The sequence below is a fragment of the Nycticebus coucang genome, chromosome 6 (genome assembly GCF_027406575.1).
Source record: "Nycticebus coucang isolate mNycCou1 chromosome 6, mNycCou1.pri, whole genome shotgun sequence".
Lineage (NCBI taxonomy): Eukaryota > Metazoa > Chordata > Mammalia > Primates > Lorisidae > Nycticebus > Nycticebus coucang.
The window spans coordinates 35,475,390-35,494,223 of record NC_069785.1 but is presented as its reverse complement, the minus strand read 5'-3'; the positions used below and the strand labels follow the sequence as shown (position 1 = coordinate 35,494,223).

General features: G+C 40.9%; 1 protein-coding gene across 2 annotated transcripts in view; it reads left to right on the top strand.

Annotated features, from left to right (window-relative positions):
* The window catches only part of RYR3 (ryanodine receptor 3), a 502,828-nt gene that overhangs the window by 239,781 nt on the left and 244,213 nt on the right, over nt 1–18,834 (top strand). For both annotated transcript variants that reach the window (XM_053594081.1, XM_053594080.1), the window contains 4 exons: nt 8,970–9,138; nt 11,328–11,463; nt 14,097–14,192; nt 16,023–16,141. In XM_053594081.1, the coding sequence (XP_053450056.1) occupies nt 8,970–9,138; nt 11,328–11,463; nt 14,097–14,192; nt 16,023–16,141 (520 nt within the window). The remainder of the gene's footprint in view (nt 1–8,969; nt 9,139–11,327; nt 11,464–14,096; nt 14,193–16,022; nt 16,142–18,834) is intronic.

Here is an 18,834-nt window from a genome sequence, read left to right as displayed (position 1 = left end):
GGGGGAGGGTATGGAAAATGGAACACCCACACGCTGCTGGTGGGAATGTAAAATGTTGTGGCCTCTCTGGAAGACTGTGCGGATGTTCGTCAAAAGTTAAACATAGGTTTGGGTGCAGTGGCTCAGCAAAGCGTGTGGATTGCTTGAGCTCAGGAGTTCAAGACCAGCCTGATCAAGAGTGAGACCCTGTCTCTAAAAATAGCTGAGTGTTATGGCAGCACCTGTAGTCCCAACTGTTTAGGAGGATGAGGCAAGAGGATTATTTGAGTCCAAGAGTTTGAGATCGCTGTGAGGCACCCTGGTACTCTACCCAGGGTGACAAAGTGAGATTCTCCCTCATTAAAAAAAAAAAAAAAAACATAGTTACCTTTATAATCCAACAAGTGAAGATGGATGTCCTCACAAAAGCTTGTACACAGATGTTTATAGCAGCATTATTCATAGTAGCCTGAATGTCCATCAGCTTAAAAGTAGATCAATGAAATGTGCTATATTCATAAAATGGATATTCTTTGGCCATTAGAAGGAATGAAGTGTTGACACTCACTATAATGTAGATGACCCTTGCAAACATTATGCTAAGTGAAAGAAGCATGTCATAAAGGACCACATAGTGTATAATTTCGTTTATGAAATTTCCAGAATAGTGATTACTAGGGCAGGGGTATATTAGGGGGAAAGGGAGAATGACTTCTAATGTGTATGTGGTTGTAAGGAGGGCTGATGAAATAAACTTTTAAAAGTGATTATGGTATGGTTGCACGACTGTGAATAGACTAAACCAGTAAACCATTTAATTGTACCCTTTAAATAGGTGATTGTGTGATATGTGAACTATATTTCAATAAAGCTGTGATTTTAAAAATCCGTGGGTGTTACATGCCTGACAATGGGGAGATTATTTTTAAACAGCTTTATTGAGGTAGAATTTACATATCATAAAATTCATCCTTGTAAGTATTCAGTGAGTTTTAATATACTTATATAGCTAAACAACCATCACCACAACTCAGTTTTAGATCATTTCCTTCACTGCAAAAATATCCCTTATGCCCATTATAGTTTATTCGAGTTGCTACCCCCCGCCCTAGGAAACTGCTAATCTGCTTTTGTCTCAACATAATACATTAAATTGATAAATTAAATCGTAAAATATATTTTTTGAATCTGACCTTTTCAACTAGCATTATATTTTTAAAGTTTGTCCCTTTTTTATTGGGGAAGAGTATCACACGTGTGTGCAGAGAAAGAGGAAGCAGATCAATATGTAGATGCACATTTATCCTATTTTGTTCATTCATTCAGCAATTTAGCTGTTGGCTTGTTTCCCTTTTTGGTAATTATGAATAACTCTTCTACAGATTTTAGTGTAAAAGCTTTCAGGTGTTTTTATTTCTCTTGAGTAAATAGGAGTGGAATTGCTGGTTCCTATGTCAATTTGTATAACTTTTTAATGCGTTTTTATTGTGGTAAAATATATATCCCATGAGAATTAGTATTTACCCATTTTTAAGTTCAGTGGAATCACCACTATCTATCTTCATTTTGTGCCCAGGAGTTCCACGAAGACCACACTGCTAAACAAGCCAAATTTACAGCAGAGTCCTTTTATTGAAAAGGCAGCTGGCGACTGCCTCAGTGTCCCAACATGGGGTTTCTGAGAGCAGCGCCGAGTGCTTAAGGAGTCAGGGTTTTAAGACTTGATCTGCATCCTGGTTGGCACATGGGCTGTCCGGGTGAATTGGGGGGCAGCAAGTAAGCATTGTACAGAAGCAGAATTTTGCAGTTAGTCATACGTCAGACATTCTTTGTTTCAATGTTTTCCCCTTCACTTTAGTTTCATACTTTCCCTCCGTACATCTTTGTCTCAGTGTTCTCTCCACCTGGCATTGTTTAAAGGTCAGTCTGGGGATAGTCTGTTTCCCAGGCCCAGGAGTTAGTCAAGCAAGCAGTTAGTGAGTACTTTCCCATCTATCTCGGGAGTGAACCAGACTTACTCATTTTGTTGAGGGCTTGCAGCCCAGGAATTTGTTAAGAGTTAACTAGTATTTTTCTACTTTCGCCTTGACCTACGTGCAGGTTTTTTTTTTTTTTCACTGTCCCAAACAGAAACACTGGACTTATTAAACAGTCACTCACCATTCTCCTTTCCCCTCAGTCTCCGGCAACTTCTATTCCACTTCCTGTCTCTGTGAATTGAACTCTTCTAGGTACTTCAGACAAGTGGGATTATATAACATCCTTTCTGGCTTGTTTCACTTACCAACATGTCTTTGAGGTTATCCATGGGGAGGTGTGTCTCAGACCTGCATTCCTGTCAGAGGTTGGATCACATTCCTTTGTCTGCAAGCACCACAGGTTGTTTCCCCATTCATCCATCAGTGGACATTTGAGTATGTTTAAGTTTTTAAACCGAAAAACTGTTTTCCAAAGTGGATGAACCATTTTAAAATCCCCTCAGAAATGCATGAAATTCCAGTTTCTCCACACCCTTGTCTATATTTCTTATCTGATTTTTTGATCATTGCCCTTCTAATGGATATGAAATGGTATGTCATAATGGTTTTCATTTGTATTTCCAGGATGGAATAATAATATTAAACCTCTTTCATGTGCTTATTAGCCATTGACATGTCTTCTTTGATAAAAGATAATTAAGTTTTTTACCTTTTTAAAATCAGGTCATTCGTCTTCAGATTTGGATTTGAGAGTTCTTTTTATCTTCTGGTTACAATTCTTTACACAGCTTATGATCTGCAAATATTTTCTCCATGTCTGTGGCCTCTCTCCTCGTTTTTCACGGTATTTGTTGAAGCACAGAAGTTTTTAGTTTTGATTAACTCCAATTTAACATATTTGTTCATGGGTTGTGCTTTTAATGTCATATCTGAAAACTCTTTAACCCAAAGTCACCAGGATTTTCTCCTAATTTTTTTTTCAAAGAAGTTCTAGGTCTGTGATCTGTTTTGAATACATCTTTGTGTATAATATGTGGTAAGGGTATAAATTCATCTTTTGGCATGTGGATCATATGGATATCAGATTGTTCTTGCACAATTTGCTGGAAAGACTACTTGTCCTCATCAAATTGCCTTGGCACCTTTATCAAAAGTCAAGTGACTATAAATGTAGAAGTTTATTTCTGGACTCTTAATTCTATTTCATTGATCAATATGTCCTTCATTATTCTAGAACAACACTGGTTTTGATTAACTTTATATAATAGTAAGTATTGAAGTCATGTAGAGTGAGTCCTCCCATTTTATACTTCTTTTCAAAAGAATTTTGGTGCTTCTAAGTTCTTTGCATTCCTATCTAAATTGTAAGGTGAATTCATAGGTGTCAAAAAGAAAACCTGCTAGAATTTTGAAAGTTACTGCATTGCATCTAGAGATCACTTTTAGAGGACTATCATCATAGTACTATTAAATTTTCTAATCCACAAATATGGAATGTCTATTGTTCTTTAATTCCTTTCAGTAAAATTTTGTGCAATATATGGGAATAGATTTGATTCTTTTTGGTGCTACTACAAATGGAATTATTTTCTCAATTTCATTTCCGATTATATATCACTGGTGTATACAAATTGAGTTTTTAAAATAATTGATTTTGTATCATATGACCTAATTTAAATTGTTTATTAGTTTTGGTGGCTGTGTGTGTGTTCTTTAGAATTTTCTACATATAGGATTATGTCATCTATGAATAAAGAGAACTTTATTTTTTCATTTCCAATAGGAATACCCCTTTATTTCTTTTTATTGCATGATTGTGCTGGCTAGAACATCTACTACCATGTGTAATAAAAGCAATGTGAATAGAAATCCTTGTCTTTTTCCTGGTCTTATAGGGAAAACACTCAGGTTTTTACTGTTACGTGTAACAGTGACTGTAGGATTTCTATAGATACTCTTTGTCACATTCAGAAAGGTCCCAGTTAGTTGAGAGTTTTTATCTAGATTTTGTCAAATGCTTTTTCTTTGTCTATCAATATAATCATACAGTTTTGTCCCTTGTTAGTATGGTTTATTACATTAACTGATTGGGAATGGTATATTAATATTTCTAATTATTGTTGAATTGTCATTTTCTATCTGACTTTTTGTCCATTTTTGCTTCATATAATTTGGTCTTTGTTGTTGGGCACTTATATGTTTATTATAGGCATATCTTTTTGATAAATTTACTCTTTTGTAATTATAAACTGTCTTTTTTCTCTGTGAACATTTTTACTTTATCGTGTGGAGCCACTCTAGATATCTTAAATGTAAATATATATGAGTTCTGTTTGTGTGGTACATGTTCTTCAATTCTGTTTGTGTCTTTGAATCTGAAATATATCTCTTATAGACAGCATATTTCAATTTCTTATAATCCAGTCTGACAATCTCTCCCTTTCACTGGTATTCTTAATCCATTTATATTTAATGTAATTATTCAGACAGTTGAATTTATGTCTGTTTTATTTAATTTGTTTTTTGTCTCATATCTTTTTTGTTCCTTGTTTCTCCTTTATTGCCTTCTTTTGTGTCAGATATTTTCTAGTGTAACATTTTAATTACTTTGTTAGGGTCTTTAAATTTTTTTTTTTTTTTTTTTTTTTTGAGACAGAATCTCACTATGTTTCCCTCAGTAGAGTGCCATGGCATCACAACTCACAGCAACCTTCAACTCCTGGGCTTAAGCGATTCTCTTGCCTCAGCCTCCTGAGTAGCTGGGACTACAGGCACCTGCCACAATGCCCGACTATTTTTTGGTTGCAGTTGTCATTGTTCTTTAGCAGGCCCCAGCCAGGCTTGTACCCTCCAGCCTCCTTATACGTGTCCAGCGCCCTACTCACTAAGCCTTTGGCACCAAGCCTTTAAATATTGTTTGAGTTATTTTCTTAGTGATTACTCTAGGGAACCTGGTACATATTTAACTTGAAATAACCTACTTTAAATTAATACTAACATAACAAATAAAATGAAACAGGTTTGCTTTAGTATTGTTCTATTGTCTCCCTTCTCCTCTATGATAATATTACCCTGTTTATTATATCTTCATATATTCTGATCTCAAGAATACAGTTTTTTAATGCAATCGTTTTTTAATCAATTGCAAAAGCAAAAAGGAAAATATATATTTATATATTTTTTATATTTACCTATGCAATTACCTTTATAGTACTCTTTATTACTTTGTACAGATTCTAGTTACTATTTAATATCATTTTCTTTTAGCCTGAAAAAATTTTTTAGTACTTCTTCTAAGACAAACCTTCAACCATTTGCTGATGACCTGAGTGTGAGGGGGATAACATGTTTCAGGTTCAGGCATTTGGAGTTCTGTCCTGGATTTTACTTTGTCTTTGCATAGGACCTTACCTTCCCCAGAGATAAATAGCTGGGGCCCTCTCCAGTCCTTTCTGAGCAGGCCTGTGGCTTTGCACGTGGCTTACTCCACCCTGTTAGAGCCTCTTTACCGTGAAGCAGCAGAGGCGATGGAAACATCCAGAGACTGAAACGCCTAGACTCTCATTGTTCTTACCAGGGCATATCAATTCTTAAAATATAAATACTACTTGATTTTTTTGTATGTCTTTGGTCAATTTCCAGATTGCTGTTTTTTATTATTTTGTTCAATTTTATCATTATTTTGTATGACAGAGGATTTACTGAGTTCCTCACTCAGCTTTCCTAACCTCCATGGAGAAATTCTTGAGTCTTTCAGCCACCAGTGTTTTAGAAAAAAAGGAGGACTAATGAAAAAAAGAAAATCAATGCAGAAGGAGTGTAAGCTGCAAAAGTCATAATACTTGGATTTTGCAAGAGCTAGGAAGTGAAGGAGGAAACAATATTGTGAAAGGAGATTCTGTCTCCCATCCCTTTTGAGAAACCAACAGTGCGTGCTTTGTGCTCATAGAAACCAGAAGGAGGGGCAGCCTTCTGCGAGAGCAAATCATGGCTAAAAGAATAAGGAAATAATAAATAACAAAATAATAACAGTGAAGAGGGAAAGGTTAAAATTTCTTCATCCTCTGTGGACTTTCTGGGAACTATCCATTAGGACAAATGAACAACGCAAGAGACTAGAAAGTCTCAGAAAAAGATACAACCCTCTGCCCTCTGAGTTTAACCTTAGGAGAGAAACAGCTTCTAGTTAAATAATTATGTTATGGTCATGGTATGGTACATATTCAGAATCACCTGGGATCTCACTTCAAGAAAAGAATCCATTGGCAAACATCCAAGACTACAGTGTGACCGGAGGTGCGAGGGGGAGGAGGAGGCTGGATGACAATTGCGATTGTTTCTGAACTGATACACCCATCTCGTCCATGGGCTTTACACTGAGGATCTAAAGTAGAATGTGAAGACCATGAGGCTGTTCAGAGGTCAAGTCTATTTCCATCACTGTCCTCAGTGCCAAGCATGTGATATGAGCTTTCTTTTTTAAGGAACAGTGGATCTGCTTCAGCTTAATGGAGGACTATTATTTTATTGATGTTTTCCAGGGGCAAGACGAAGTGATCCAGCCATGAGAATCTGCCAAACAGGGGCGGTGCCTGTGGCTCAAGGAGTAGGGCGCCGGTCCCATATGCCGGAGGTGGCGGGTTCAAACCTAGCCCCGGCCAAAAACCACAAAAAAAAAAGAAAAAAAGAGAGAATCTGCTGAACAAAAACAGTAGACCTAAGGGGGGAAACTAGCAAACATAGAGTATATATTTCCTATTTTCCAGGTATAAAATTGAAGCACAAGGGGCTCAGAGGCAGTTCCGATACCACACAGTTAATGGCAATGCCAAGACTAAAACCTTGGAATTCCAGCTGTCTAAAATATATGCTGCTCCAGCAAGCTGCAAAAACACCTATAAACCTCTTGTTTTCATCTTTTTATATCACATAAAGAATTATTCTTAACCAGCTTCAGTGTCTCTGTAAAACTAAAAGGTTAAAAAAAAAATGCAAGCTCTAGAACAAAATACTGAGGAAAATACATTCATTCTGTCACTGAATTTAGCAGTGGGAAGTCATATAGGACTGAGTTTTGTATTTCCAAACCTTCACCAGACATCTGATGTCTTCATGGTGTTCTCTTCCCCACTGGTTTTTTGTTCGTTAATATCCTAGGTAGTCATTTGTAGACACATACTGAGAACTTGCCACGTGCCAAGCACCGCCAGAAGTTGAATGCCCACTGAGAAGTCCCTCTCTGCCTCTGATAAGCTCATAGTCCACTGGTCTTCTAACCCCATTTGGCATTTTTTTTGTACACAGTTGGAATTATTATCACCTTAGAGCGGTGGTTCTCAACTTTCCTAATGCCACAATGTATTTTCATTGTTACAAAGGGGTCACGACCGACAGGTTGAGAACCGCTGCCTTAGAGCCTAAATGTTTTCAGAACTTGAGTCTTTGCTTTGAACCTAGCTGACAATTTTTCTTGGTATGAGTCTAGATTAATTATATAATAATAGTAGTTGACTTAAACAAATACATTGTAAGTACATAGAAGAACTCAGTAAAAATTGACCATGGAGGAGCAGCCCTGATGCTGCTCACGTCATCAGCCAATTAACCACTCAGGGCCTAAGAGTGAAATTCCACAGTGGATGAGTCCATTTCCCCTTCCTCTTCTCAGCCTCTGAGAGGCTTACCTGTATATCCCTCAAGGGGATGGATAAATGAACGTTCATTTTGAAATCTGTGATGGCTTGCAGTCTCCCCGTGTTGAAAGGATTTAATTATAGAAATTTTGGAAACATAAGTGACTGGGACACACGCACATGAGGAACAATAGGCAGGGAAAGATGGTGGGTCCAGGCCAGATGCAGTGACTCAGTTCTGTCATCCTAGCACTCCGGAAGACTGAGGTAGGAGGATTTCTTGAGCTCAGGACTTCAAGATCAGCTTGAGCAAGAGCCAGACCCTGTCTCTACTAAAAATAGAAAAATGATCTGGGTATTGTGGCAGGTGCCTGTAGTCCCAGCTACTCAAGAGGCCAAGGCACCTGAACCCAAGAGTTTGAGGTTGCTGTGAGCTAGGCTGATGCCATGGCACTCTAGCCTGGGCAACAGAGTGAGACCCTGTGTCAAAAATCAAGAAAAAAGAGGAAAAAAAAGATGGTAGGCCTAGTGGCATGAGCTTGTGGGTGACACAGTAAAACAAAGTGGGACAGCATCAAAGCAGAGAGGGAAGAAATTGAGAGATGGGGAGACTGAAAAAGAGAGGAGAGAAATACATGGGAAGGGAACAGGGAGGTCGGAGGAAGGACACAGGGATGCAGAGAGTGAGGTGGCCGACACGGATGGGGTGAGGGAGTGCAGGTGTGTGTGCTCACAGAAAGGTGAAGAGGGGACACCTGCAGAGGAATCAGAAGACACACAGGGAGGGGTTACAGGGGGCGGGACAGGCAGAGAAAACCTAGAGGGAGAGACCCAGTGATGGAAATCCCACCAGCCTTATGTTAAAACAATTCTAAGAAGAAGGAGTGATAGTTTAAAAGAATGGCAGGTTAATACATCTATTTTCGAAAGTGACTTTATTTAAAAAGAAAAAGTGTGGCAGACAAAGAGGGGTAAACACAATAGAAGCATCTGCTACAGATGAAAAAGTCACTGTCTTCGTCACAGTTAAAATTCCCTCTGTGGATTACAGAAAAACCCTCATTAGAAGGTTATTGAAGACCTGTGGGATGCTAGGTGCTGAACTATCACAGCAATTTTAACAAGATGAGTTGTAAGTTGCTTGAAAAAAAAATGTGCTAAAAGGAATTACTTCCCTTTGTGAAGTAGATTTAACATCAGAATATTCTCTTCTCTTGCTCCATTAGTTGCAGATTTTGTTTTGTAGCCGTTGGCACAGTGACCACCATGGGAAGCAGTTCACGGTGCATCCGGGGCCATTAGGAGCAGGAGCCAGTGGGTGCTGTCAGGGTCCTGCTGGGGGCCGGTGCCTGAGCCATGACACTCCCCTTGTTTTTAGTGGGAACAACCGCACAGCTGCCCCTGTCGCCCTGCCCATAGCAGAGGTCCTGCAGACGCTGCAGGACTTGATTGCCTACTTCCAGCCCCCAGAGGAGGAGATGCCACATGAGGACAAGCAGAACAAGCTCCGCTCACTCAAAAACAGACAGAATCTCTTCAAGGAAGAGGTAAGTCAGAGCAAAAAGCTGACATTCCATTTGTGTTCGGAGCTAAAATATCTATGACCGCACCTTACCTTCGTCTGTGTGTGTGTGTGTGTATGTGTGTGTGTGTGGGTGGGTGGGTAGGTGCGCGCGCGCGCGCTTATGAAAGAGCTGAGACCAAGAGAGACGTTCAGAACCTGGGAAGAAAGGGGTTTTCTGGACGCAGACCCTCCCTGTCAGCGGATTGTGGTTACATGAGCCATGGTGGCACATTCTAATCTGATGACGTTGTGAAAGCTTCCATGCCACGTGTATATCCAAAAATCCATTTTCAATCCATTTCAGCTGTTAGAACATTGGCATTGGCTGTGATTCCCAAATTTGGGAAGATGTCAGAATTGTTTATGAAATCTGTTTGAGAAATATCAATGCCTAGATTCTCCCACAACAGGAACGCTTTAGAAGCTGATCTGAAAGATACAGATGAAGCTAGGTCTATGTCAGAATGTGAGCACATGAAACACTGGAGGAAGAGCCTGGCCTGGGGGCTGAAGAGACCCAGGATCTTGCTCTGGCTCCACTTCTGACTGTGTCTGACCTTACACAAGTCACAGCCTTCTCTGTAGTTGCACGTGATGGTCTGGGGCTGGCAGGCTATGGTTATACTTCTGGATCCACCACGCTTGGTAACAGGGCTCCTCTCTCAGGCATTTCTAACGTTACTGGAGTGGAATGTAGAACCATCCCTGCTCAGTCTTCTAACCTAAGTGGACTTTAACCCCAGAGCACTCTGTGTGCCTTGTAAGCTCCTGAAACTGCATTTACCATCTCCTTCCTACTCTTTGAGAACGGCTAGGCACAAAGGTTTTTAATAAGTGGCATAGCATTATAAATTAACCAGAAAATTCTCAACATCACTGATATCAGGGAAATGCAAATTAAAACCACTACGAGATGCCACCTTACCTCATCAGAAGGGTGATTATTGAAAAACATCAGAAAACAGTAGATGCTGGTGTGGATATGATAAAAAAGAAATGCTATATACACTGTTGATAAGACTATAAATTAGCATAACCTCTATGGAAAACAGTAGAGATTCCTCAAAGAACTAAAACTAGACCAACCATTTCATCCAGCAATCCCACTGTAGGGTATCTACCCAAAGGGAAAAAAAATGTCATATCAAAAAGACACTTGTACGCAAATGTTTATCGCAGCATGATTGACAATCGCAAAGGTATGGAATCAAGCTAAGTACCTATTGAGTAGAGTGGACAAGAAAAATGTGGTGTATACACACACACACACACACACACACACACACACACACTCTCCCTGTGGAGTACTACTCAGCCATAAAGGAATGAAGTTGTGTCATTTGCAGCAACTTGGATGGAAATGGTGAACATTATTCTCAGTGAAGTATTTCAGGAATGGAAAAACAAACACCACCTGTTCCCACTGCTAAGTAGGAAGCTAAACAATGGTTATATGTGGTCATAATGGTGTACCCATCGGGAGCTCAGAGGGGGGTGGGGGATAAAGACTCACCTGTGGGGCACCAGGTGCATTATTCTGATGACTGGCACTCTGAAAGCCCTGACTTCAGCATTATTCAACTCATCCATGTAACAAGAACACTCGTGCCCCCCTAATATTTTGAAATAAAAATTCAAAACAAAAAAAAAAATTTAAAGTAAAATAATGAAAAGCTGGAAAAGTAGTTCAAAATCTCCTTTTAGTCTCACTGTCTCTAAATTGCATATTTTTCGGAGAGGAAGCAAGCAAATTTGTCCTGTACATCTAAATGGAACTTCTGGCTCTTATGTGAGATTTAGGAGGAAACAGGTACTGTATCCAGAGCTGTTTCTGAGTGAGTCAGAGTCGCTTCACACCAGACAGAAACCCGGTTTCTGTGAGACTCATTCAGGCTCCCTCTTCCTCAATCTGTCCTTGGATTAAGTTAAGCACGTGGGGGCCAACCTGTCAGAGGAGACTGCTGACTCACCCCCCAGATAGATGCTATTTAGGTCTCTGAGGCATAAAAATGCATATTTTGTTTTGAGGAGGCAAAAACAAACCCACAACTGGCACCGGAAGGTCTATTTGCATATTTGCGTTATCAGCTTTAAAAGGTGACCCGAAAGAGCAAAAGGGACTCTGCCTTCTTACTCAGGAAAGTTTACTCTTCCCTCAATTCTCCTTCCCAGGGAATGCTGGCCCTTGTCTTAAATTGCATCGATCGCTTAAATATCTACAATAGCGTCGCACACTTTGCAGGGATTGCAAGGGAAGAGAGCGGCATGGCCTGGAAAGAAATCCTGAACCTCCTCTACAAATTGCTGGGTAAGTGCACAGACAGTGCCCCTCGCTGGAAGGCTCTCAAGGGCTTGTCAGCAGTGAGAGTGCAGAGCGGCCGTCCTCTAGCCTCGTTCCCTGGGAGCCTTCTGCTAACCTTTGATTGTAACCCAGCTGTTCATTCTGCTAACTTACTGTGTTTTCCAAACTCAGATCAAGAAATGAGCCACAAGTGGGAGCAGACAGGGCCCGTTTTGCTAACTACCTGTGAAGCCCTTGATAGCGACACTCCCTCAACCTTAATTCCTTATCTTGAATGAGGAAGAGGGTTTAGAGCACATTTGTGGCGTCTCCAGTTTTAAACTTCTGCAAAGATCTTGCCTGCGCTCTGAAGGCTGTTATTCTCTTAAATTCAGCACCCTTCTCCTTGCCCTTTCTGGTTGTCAGTCAGTTACAATTTCTACGGATTTGGCCTTTTGTTTGTTTATTTCGGGGCAAAGAAAAAGGCAGGAAGTAAGAATGTTCCAGAATCCAGCCTTGCTTCTCATGGTGCTAAGCTTGTGATCATATTCTGGTGCCTGGGCTGCCTGCCGCGGGAGGCATACAGCAAGCAGGCGGCATCGGCCTGTGCAGAAGGCGGCCGCCAGGACAGGCTCAGACCCCATCCCAGGGCTGTGCTTCAGGGTCTGTTGAAAGGTCACCAGGCGAGAGGGAAGCCCAGAGAAGTCTTTCCTGTTCTCCATGTGAGGGAGCAGGCTAGTGAGATGGCCCCTGCACTGTGTGACCCTGCAAAGTCCCTTCAGACTCTAGTCTTTTGTAGTGACACAGCTGAAACCCAGCAGTTATTAATACAACAGTAATAACTAGCATTTATGGAGTCGAATCTCTCTTTAGATCCTGCAAGCACACTTTGAGGCAGAGTTACTCTTCCCTCCCTATTTTGGTGATGAAGAAACAGAGGCACAGAGAAACTCATAGCCTCAGGTTACACTCTAGTAAATGGTGAATCTGAGGCTTAACTCGCAGCCGTCTGGCTCCAGGACTCATGCTGGACCCCCTTGCTGCAACTGACCTGAAGAGCAAGTCCGGGGCTCGGACTGAATTCTGCCCTCCACTGACTGGAGACAGAAAGCAGAGGCCCTAGAGAAGGCCTTTCCTTGCCCTAAATGTTCCGTGTATCAGCCTCGAAAACCAAGTACATGGAGGTCAGGCTACGGGGCGGTGAATCACTTTACACGGACGTGTTTCACATTTACACTGCCTATCTTTGCCCTATGGAGGGAGGATTACTTGGTCTGGATGGTGAAACTCTCTAGTGACAGCCTGTTCTTTCCCTCTCTGCAATGTCATCTGCCTGTGATTTTCAAGTAAGAACAGGCATCAGAAGCAGTTGAAGGGCCGGGTAAAACATAGATGCTGGGCCCCATCCCCAGAGTTTCTAATTGGGTAGATCTGGGATGAGGCCTGAGAATTTGTATATATAACAAGTTCTCAAGTGATGCTGGAGCCCCCGAGCTGGGGACTGCACTTGGAAAACACTGCCATAGAGTGATACATTTAAATATTTCATAGTTACATGTTGTCGTGGTTTCTCTATTAGCGCAACCAGCCTTTCCAGATATGTTTATTTTTTTTTTTTTTTTTTAATTTCAGTGTGCTTGTTCATGTTTGTTTGAAGTACTCCTTTTTTGTTGATTTTCTTTCTCCTGCAGTGCTGTCTGTTTTTGATGTTGTTGGTAGAGACGGGGTCTTACTCTGGCTGACTGCTGCTCATATGGGTTTTGAACCTCTGAGCTCAGGCAATCCACCCGCCTCGGCCTCCCACAGCGCTGGGACTACAGGCGTGAGCCACCACGCCCGGCCTCCAGATATGTTTAGTGAGGTGTTTTCCTTTAGTACTGAAGAGTAACAGATCTCTAACTAGATTTATGAAAACGTTGCAAGAAGTTGGGTTCTTAAATCAATAACCAAGTCTTAAATGCTTGGGTATCTCTGTGAGGTGTTTTCCTTTAGTACTGAAGAGTAACAGATCTCTAACTAGATTTATGAAAACGTTGCAAGAAGTTGGGTTCTTAAATCAATAACCAAGTCTTAAATGCTTGGGTATCTCTGTGAGGTGTTTTCCTTTAGTACTGAAGAGTAACAGATCTCTAACTAGATTTATGAAAACGTTGCAAGAAGTTGGGTTCTTAAATCAATAACCAAGTCTTAAATGCTTGGGTATCTCTGTGAGGTGTTTTCCTTTAGTACTGAAGAGTAACAGATCTCTAACTAGATTTATGAAAACGTTGCAAGAAGTTGGGTTCTTAAATCAATAACCAAGTCTTAAATGCTTGGGTATCTCTGAAGTAATTGTATTAAGTCGTGTGTTGATTGTCTCTGTCCCCTACTTGATAAAGGCAGGGAATCTCCTCCTTCTGCCCCATTTCTCTATCCCTAGCAACTGGACAGGTGCCTGGTACATAGCAGATTCTCTGAAAAAACTTGTTGAGTGAGTAAGTGAACTAGATTTTTGCTCTTCTAAACATAGAAACAGAATTATGTCAAAGGGCCAGGCAGGATAAGATGTTATTTGGTTCCGTTTAATTGCTAAGTAAGGGAAGTATTCGACTGTTTTCTGAGTTCTTCTGCCCGTGATCATGCCCTTTAACCCACATGATGCAATATCACCTTGCTTCCAGCTGCTCTCATTCGCGGAAACAGGAACAACTGCGCTCAGTTCTCCAATAATCTTGATTGGCTTATCAGCAAATTGGACAGACTAGAATCTTCCTCAGGTAAGAACTTCCAGGAAACTATTAGTAGAGAAGATGAAGATTTTCTTTCTGTAAAAAAAAAAAAAATGAAAAAGTTGGAAAAGTCATTTCCACCGGATTGCAAGCAAGTCTCAAATAATTTTTAAAAAGGGAGACTAGAAAGAACAAATGCATGAAGGTCCTCGGGCTTCCTGGCACGCCCACAACTAGATTTAGCAACTCCACCCCAGACTTCAACAATTTCTTCTTTCGTGTTTAATTTTTTACTTTATGCCTTTATCTTCACTTTCTGGGTCCTTCAATCACCTCCCCGCCCCACAACCAGCAATCCTGGTTTCGGAACTCCCAATGGACTCTCACATTCTGAGTTCCTAAACCCTCTTTCCACGTTGTCCTGTTTTGGTTAGAAGTGGTATTGAAGGATGACTGTGGAGTGAGAGGGAAAATGATTATCCCCACTCACCTCCCCCCCCGCGTCACCTTTCATATCTGTAGCCCTTCATGGTGACTACAGAGAATTTTAGCCAAGAGTATGGTCATTTTTTTTATTATTAAATCTTTTGTACATAGATCATAAATACATTTATGCCCATTTCAGTGTGTTGATTATTTGTACAAAGTGGAGTGCTTACATCATTGTTTTTAAGTGACCACTCTGCAAGGCTCAGCAGTTTGCTTCTTCTGAGATGAGTGAACATGGCAGGCACAGGCCTCTCTTGGGGAAGCTGCAGGGTTTTGATGCTTTTCTCATAGTCTGGAGGTGGCAGGTGCTTTAACAGACTGGCCAAGGGAGGCTCCCCCAAGGACCCTCCACCTATGCACCTGTCTTCCTAAGCCTCCCTTTTCTTCAGTTCCTCCTTTCATGAGCTAGTTTGCATTTCAGGATAGTTTATGCAAACCTTTATTTAAAAAAAGAAAACAGATTCATGAGGAATTTTCTTAATTAAACCAATGTAGCTGTTGGCTAACTACTTCCTTTGAATTTTCATCACAGTGTTATGCTTGTGCTTAATATACAATAATTAAAAAAGACAATCATACAATAACTATACAATATGCCAAGAAAAGGAGACGGGGCCAAATAGCCTTTATTTTGTGGTCTTACAGTTTGATATGCTGGTGCACCTAAAATAAAAATAAGTTCTAGGATAATTTCTAGAAAAATTCTTTTTTTTTTTTATTAAATCATAGCTGTATACATTAATGCAGTCATGGGGTACAATGTGCTGGTTTTATATACAATTTGAAATATTTTCACCCCACGGGTTAACATAGCCTTCATGGCATTTTCTTAGTTTTGTGTTAAGACATTTATATTCTACATTTAGTAAGTTTCATGTGTACCCTTGTAAGATGCACCATAGGTGTGATCCCACCAATTATCCTCCCTCCCTCCATCCTCCCCCCTCCCCTTAGAAAAATCCTTGTTTGAGAGAAACTCAAAATATTGTCTGAGTTACTCAAATTACCTTTAGAATTTATAGTAAACTGGACATCTCCTTTTATATCTATTTTCAATTGAAACATTATTTGTTTAATCAAATTCAAAAATTCACTTTACAGCTGCTTTCCTATATTTTGACATACTAGGATTATATCTTTGTCCGGGAAAAGGAAGATGGCACACGGGCTGAATTAAACTCACCTCTCAGTGACAGACAGTTGGCCCCCAGGGGCTCTTGAAGTCTATCAGAGATGAATGCATCTTTCTATTGGTTGGCAATATTTAATAGATTCAAAGAACTGATTATATTCTGTCCCCTCAGGACAGTCTGTTCACACTCAGATTTCTAAATTACGGTCTTCTGGAGGCTGTTTCATGTCCACATGATTCTTGTGGTGTCCATGTAGGTATTTTGGAAGTTTTGCACTGCATCTTGATTGAAAGCCCAGAAGCCTTAAATCTGATAGCAGAGGGCCACATCAAATCCATCATCTCCCTGTTGGATAAGCACGGACGGAATCACAAGGTGAGTTTGTAAGGAGGCCCCCAGCAGTGCTCAACTGCACCTGGCTTTTTCCTCTCTAGCACTCATAACCATCCTGTGTTACTGAGAGCATGTTGAATAGTCTCTTTCTTGACTTCGATAAAAACTTTGGAAAACTGGGGAAAGGTCTTCCTTGCCTCCGAGTACATTCCAAGCCAGATAGGCACACTGGATCTTGGATAGTCTTTCTGGGTTTCCACCAGCTCCCTAAGCCCCACTCACCCTGATTAGCTCAGCCCCAGCTCACTTGGGGCACTCGGATGGGCCCTGTATAGGGCCAGCTGCACAGGGCTGGCTACCCACCTTATGGTCTAGGGAAGTTTTTCAACTTTTTTTAATCTCACTCGAACCTATAGTTAAACTCACACAGCACACTCAAATTATGTTGATTTTAAAAAAGAGTAAAAAAAGAAATATATAGTTATTGTGCTTTGAACTGCCTTCAAAAATAATTTAATTAATGATCTTTAAAATCTTTCATGGCACACCAGTGTAGAGCAGTGCACCAGTTTAAAATCACTGGTCTAGGGAGCTGAGTAGTAAAATAGCTAATGCCAAACTGGTCTGAGAAGATATGCAGAAATCTCACCAAAATTAGTGTCAAAAGTCTCGGCAACATGGTATGTTATTAAACAAAATGAAGTAAATAAATCTCTGCATTAGTAAGAAGAGAACTGAAGCTGTTGGTCTCTTCCTTCGATACAAAACTGTGTCCGGGTGACTGGGTCTTAGTTACTTCCTCTGTAAAATGCCCCCTCCCTGACTTGGAATGCTGTGTCCATATTTTGAGATCCCCTATAGTTCTAAAACCTCTATTTTTATGAAATTATATCTCTAAGACATAATGACTGGGGGAAAGTCTGTTAAAAATGTGGCTTTATCCTGACACATCAGCGTCTGCACTGTATGTGGGGGGCCTGCTGCGCTGACTAGTCAGTGAGCGAGTGAGACAGAGGCTGACGGGGTGAATTTCAGAGCTGAGGGCATGACTGGGCATATGGGACCACGGCTGTGTTTCTGCAGAGTGAGAGAATGCCCCTTGATCACTGGCCCTCTCTACTCGCCATCATTTGAGGGGCATGTATTTGTGAGACATGTCTCAGTGAGTCTGGGAGAATGAGCCTCGGCTACACAACAAGCATCATCCTCAGGAAGCAGAGAAGCCATGGGCCTCGGCACGTGGGAAATTGTCTGGCAAAGAACAGAAAGAAAGGTGTGAGGTCTGTAATTGCTTTCCCAAAAGTAGTACATCAAAAGCAGGCAAGAGGTTTCAGCTTCAGCCCGGCTTCTCCGTATTCCGACATGTTCCTTCCTGTCTGCAAAGTGCAATGAGAATAATTGATAAGCGCCCAGGTGACACCTGAGCTGTGAGCTGCATGCAGATGTGAGAGAAGTGATTGGACAGGGAATCCAGTCTTGTCTCTTTACTCCGGGGGCTTCTTAATGATGATACCATGCAATGCACTTAAATAACCAGCTTTGCTCTGGCTTCTTTCTGCTAAAAGCCACAAGGCATTTAACGGATGTCACTTTGGTGGCAAGTTGATTACTATTCTGCCCATTCCGCAGAAGACTAAGGCCTAATAAGCTGAAGTACTTACTAGAAATCAATCCCTGATCAGTGTACTAGCCGAGCAGTCTTTCATTCTCCAGCTGAGGTGCTATTAGAGAGATTCTGGCCATTACTGTGACAGTTGAAGCAATGTGATTTTCCAACATAAGTGTCTCCTCAAGGATGTAACCCTATTTATCTTTTTGATAGATTTTTTGGTGAAGGCTGATTTTCCAGAGTTCAGATCCTTCCTTAGACATTATTCAATTGGATAGCTTTTGTTTCCAAAGAAGAGAAACCCGGACTCAAATCATCACCAACATATTTGTGGTGGTTTTACAAAGAACGTGCTGAGCACAAGCCAGACTTCCCACTGTGACACTTCGTCTTTGCTTGGAGAATGCCAAGGAAATGTCTTGTCCAGGGTGCTCTGTCATCGCCAATCCTAGGTTTTCAAGAATCTTGAGCCAATTTCTTTAGTTTTCTATGGAGACAGTGACTCAAAATGTGCAACATTTTAAAGCCACAAGGGACCTTAGAACAATAGCAACCACAATAATAGTGATGATAACTGATGTTAATTTTTACACTGAGACGGTCTCATACCAATGGTGGGGACTGACCCTGCCGCCAGTTTGTTTTTGTATCTTCTGCTGTCCTGCTTAAACAGCTGGACCAAAAAAAAAAAAACAAACCCTCTGCCTCACCCCCTTGGTATGCACCTGTTAGCAAATGCTAGCTGCTGCTGTCTTCGTGGACATTAGTCCCCATTATAACCAATGAAATAGAATTATCAGTATTTCTACTTGGCAAAGGCAGAGAGAAGGCCAGGACATGTACTCTGAGATGTTAGGCCGTTCTCCAGGGGCCACACGGCTAATCACTGACAGACTAGACCCAAGAGATTACTACTCTTTCCAGTGTTTCTCAAGTCTGTGAACATGTTCTTCAGAATCCAGATGTTCTCGGAGATTGTTTAATTTTGTGTTTTAATTTTTATAAGTATAAAGGTGCTCTTTAGGGCCATAACATTTTTCTTTTAAAAAAGGTTTTTACATCTCCTAGGTTTGAGAAACCCCTTTCAATACCATGAAACCTCTACCACACGCTTAGAATCAAGATT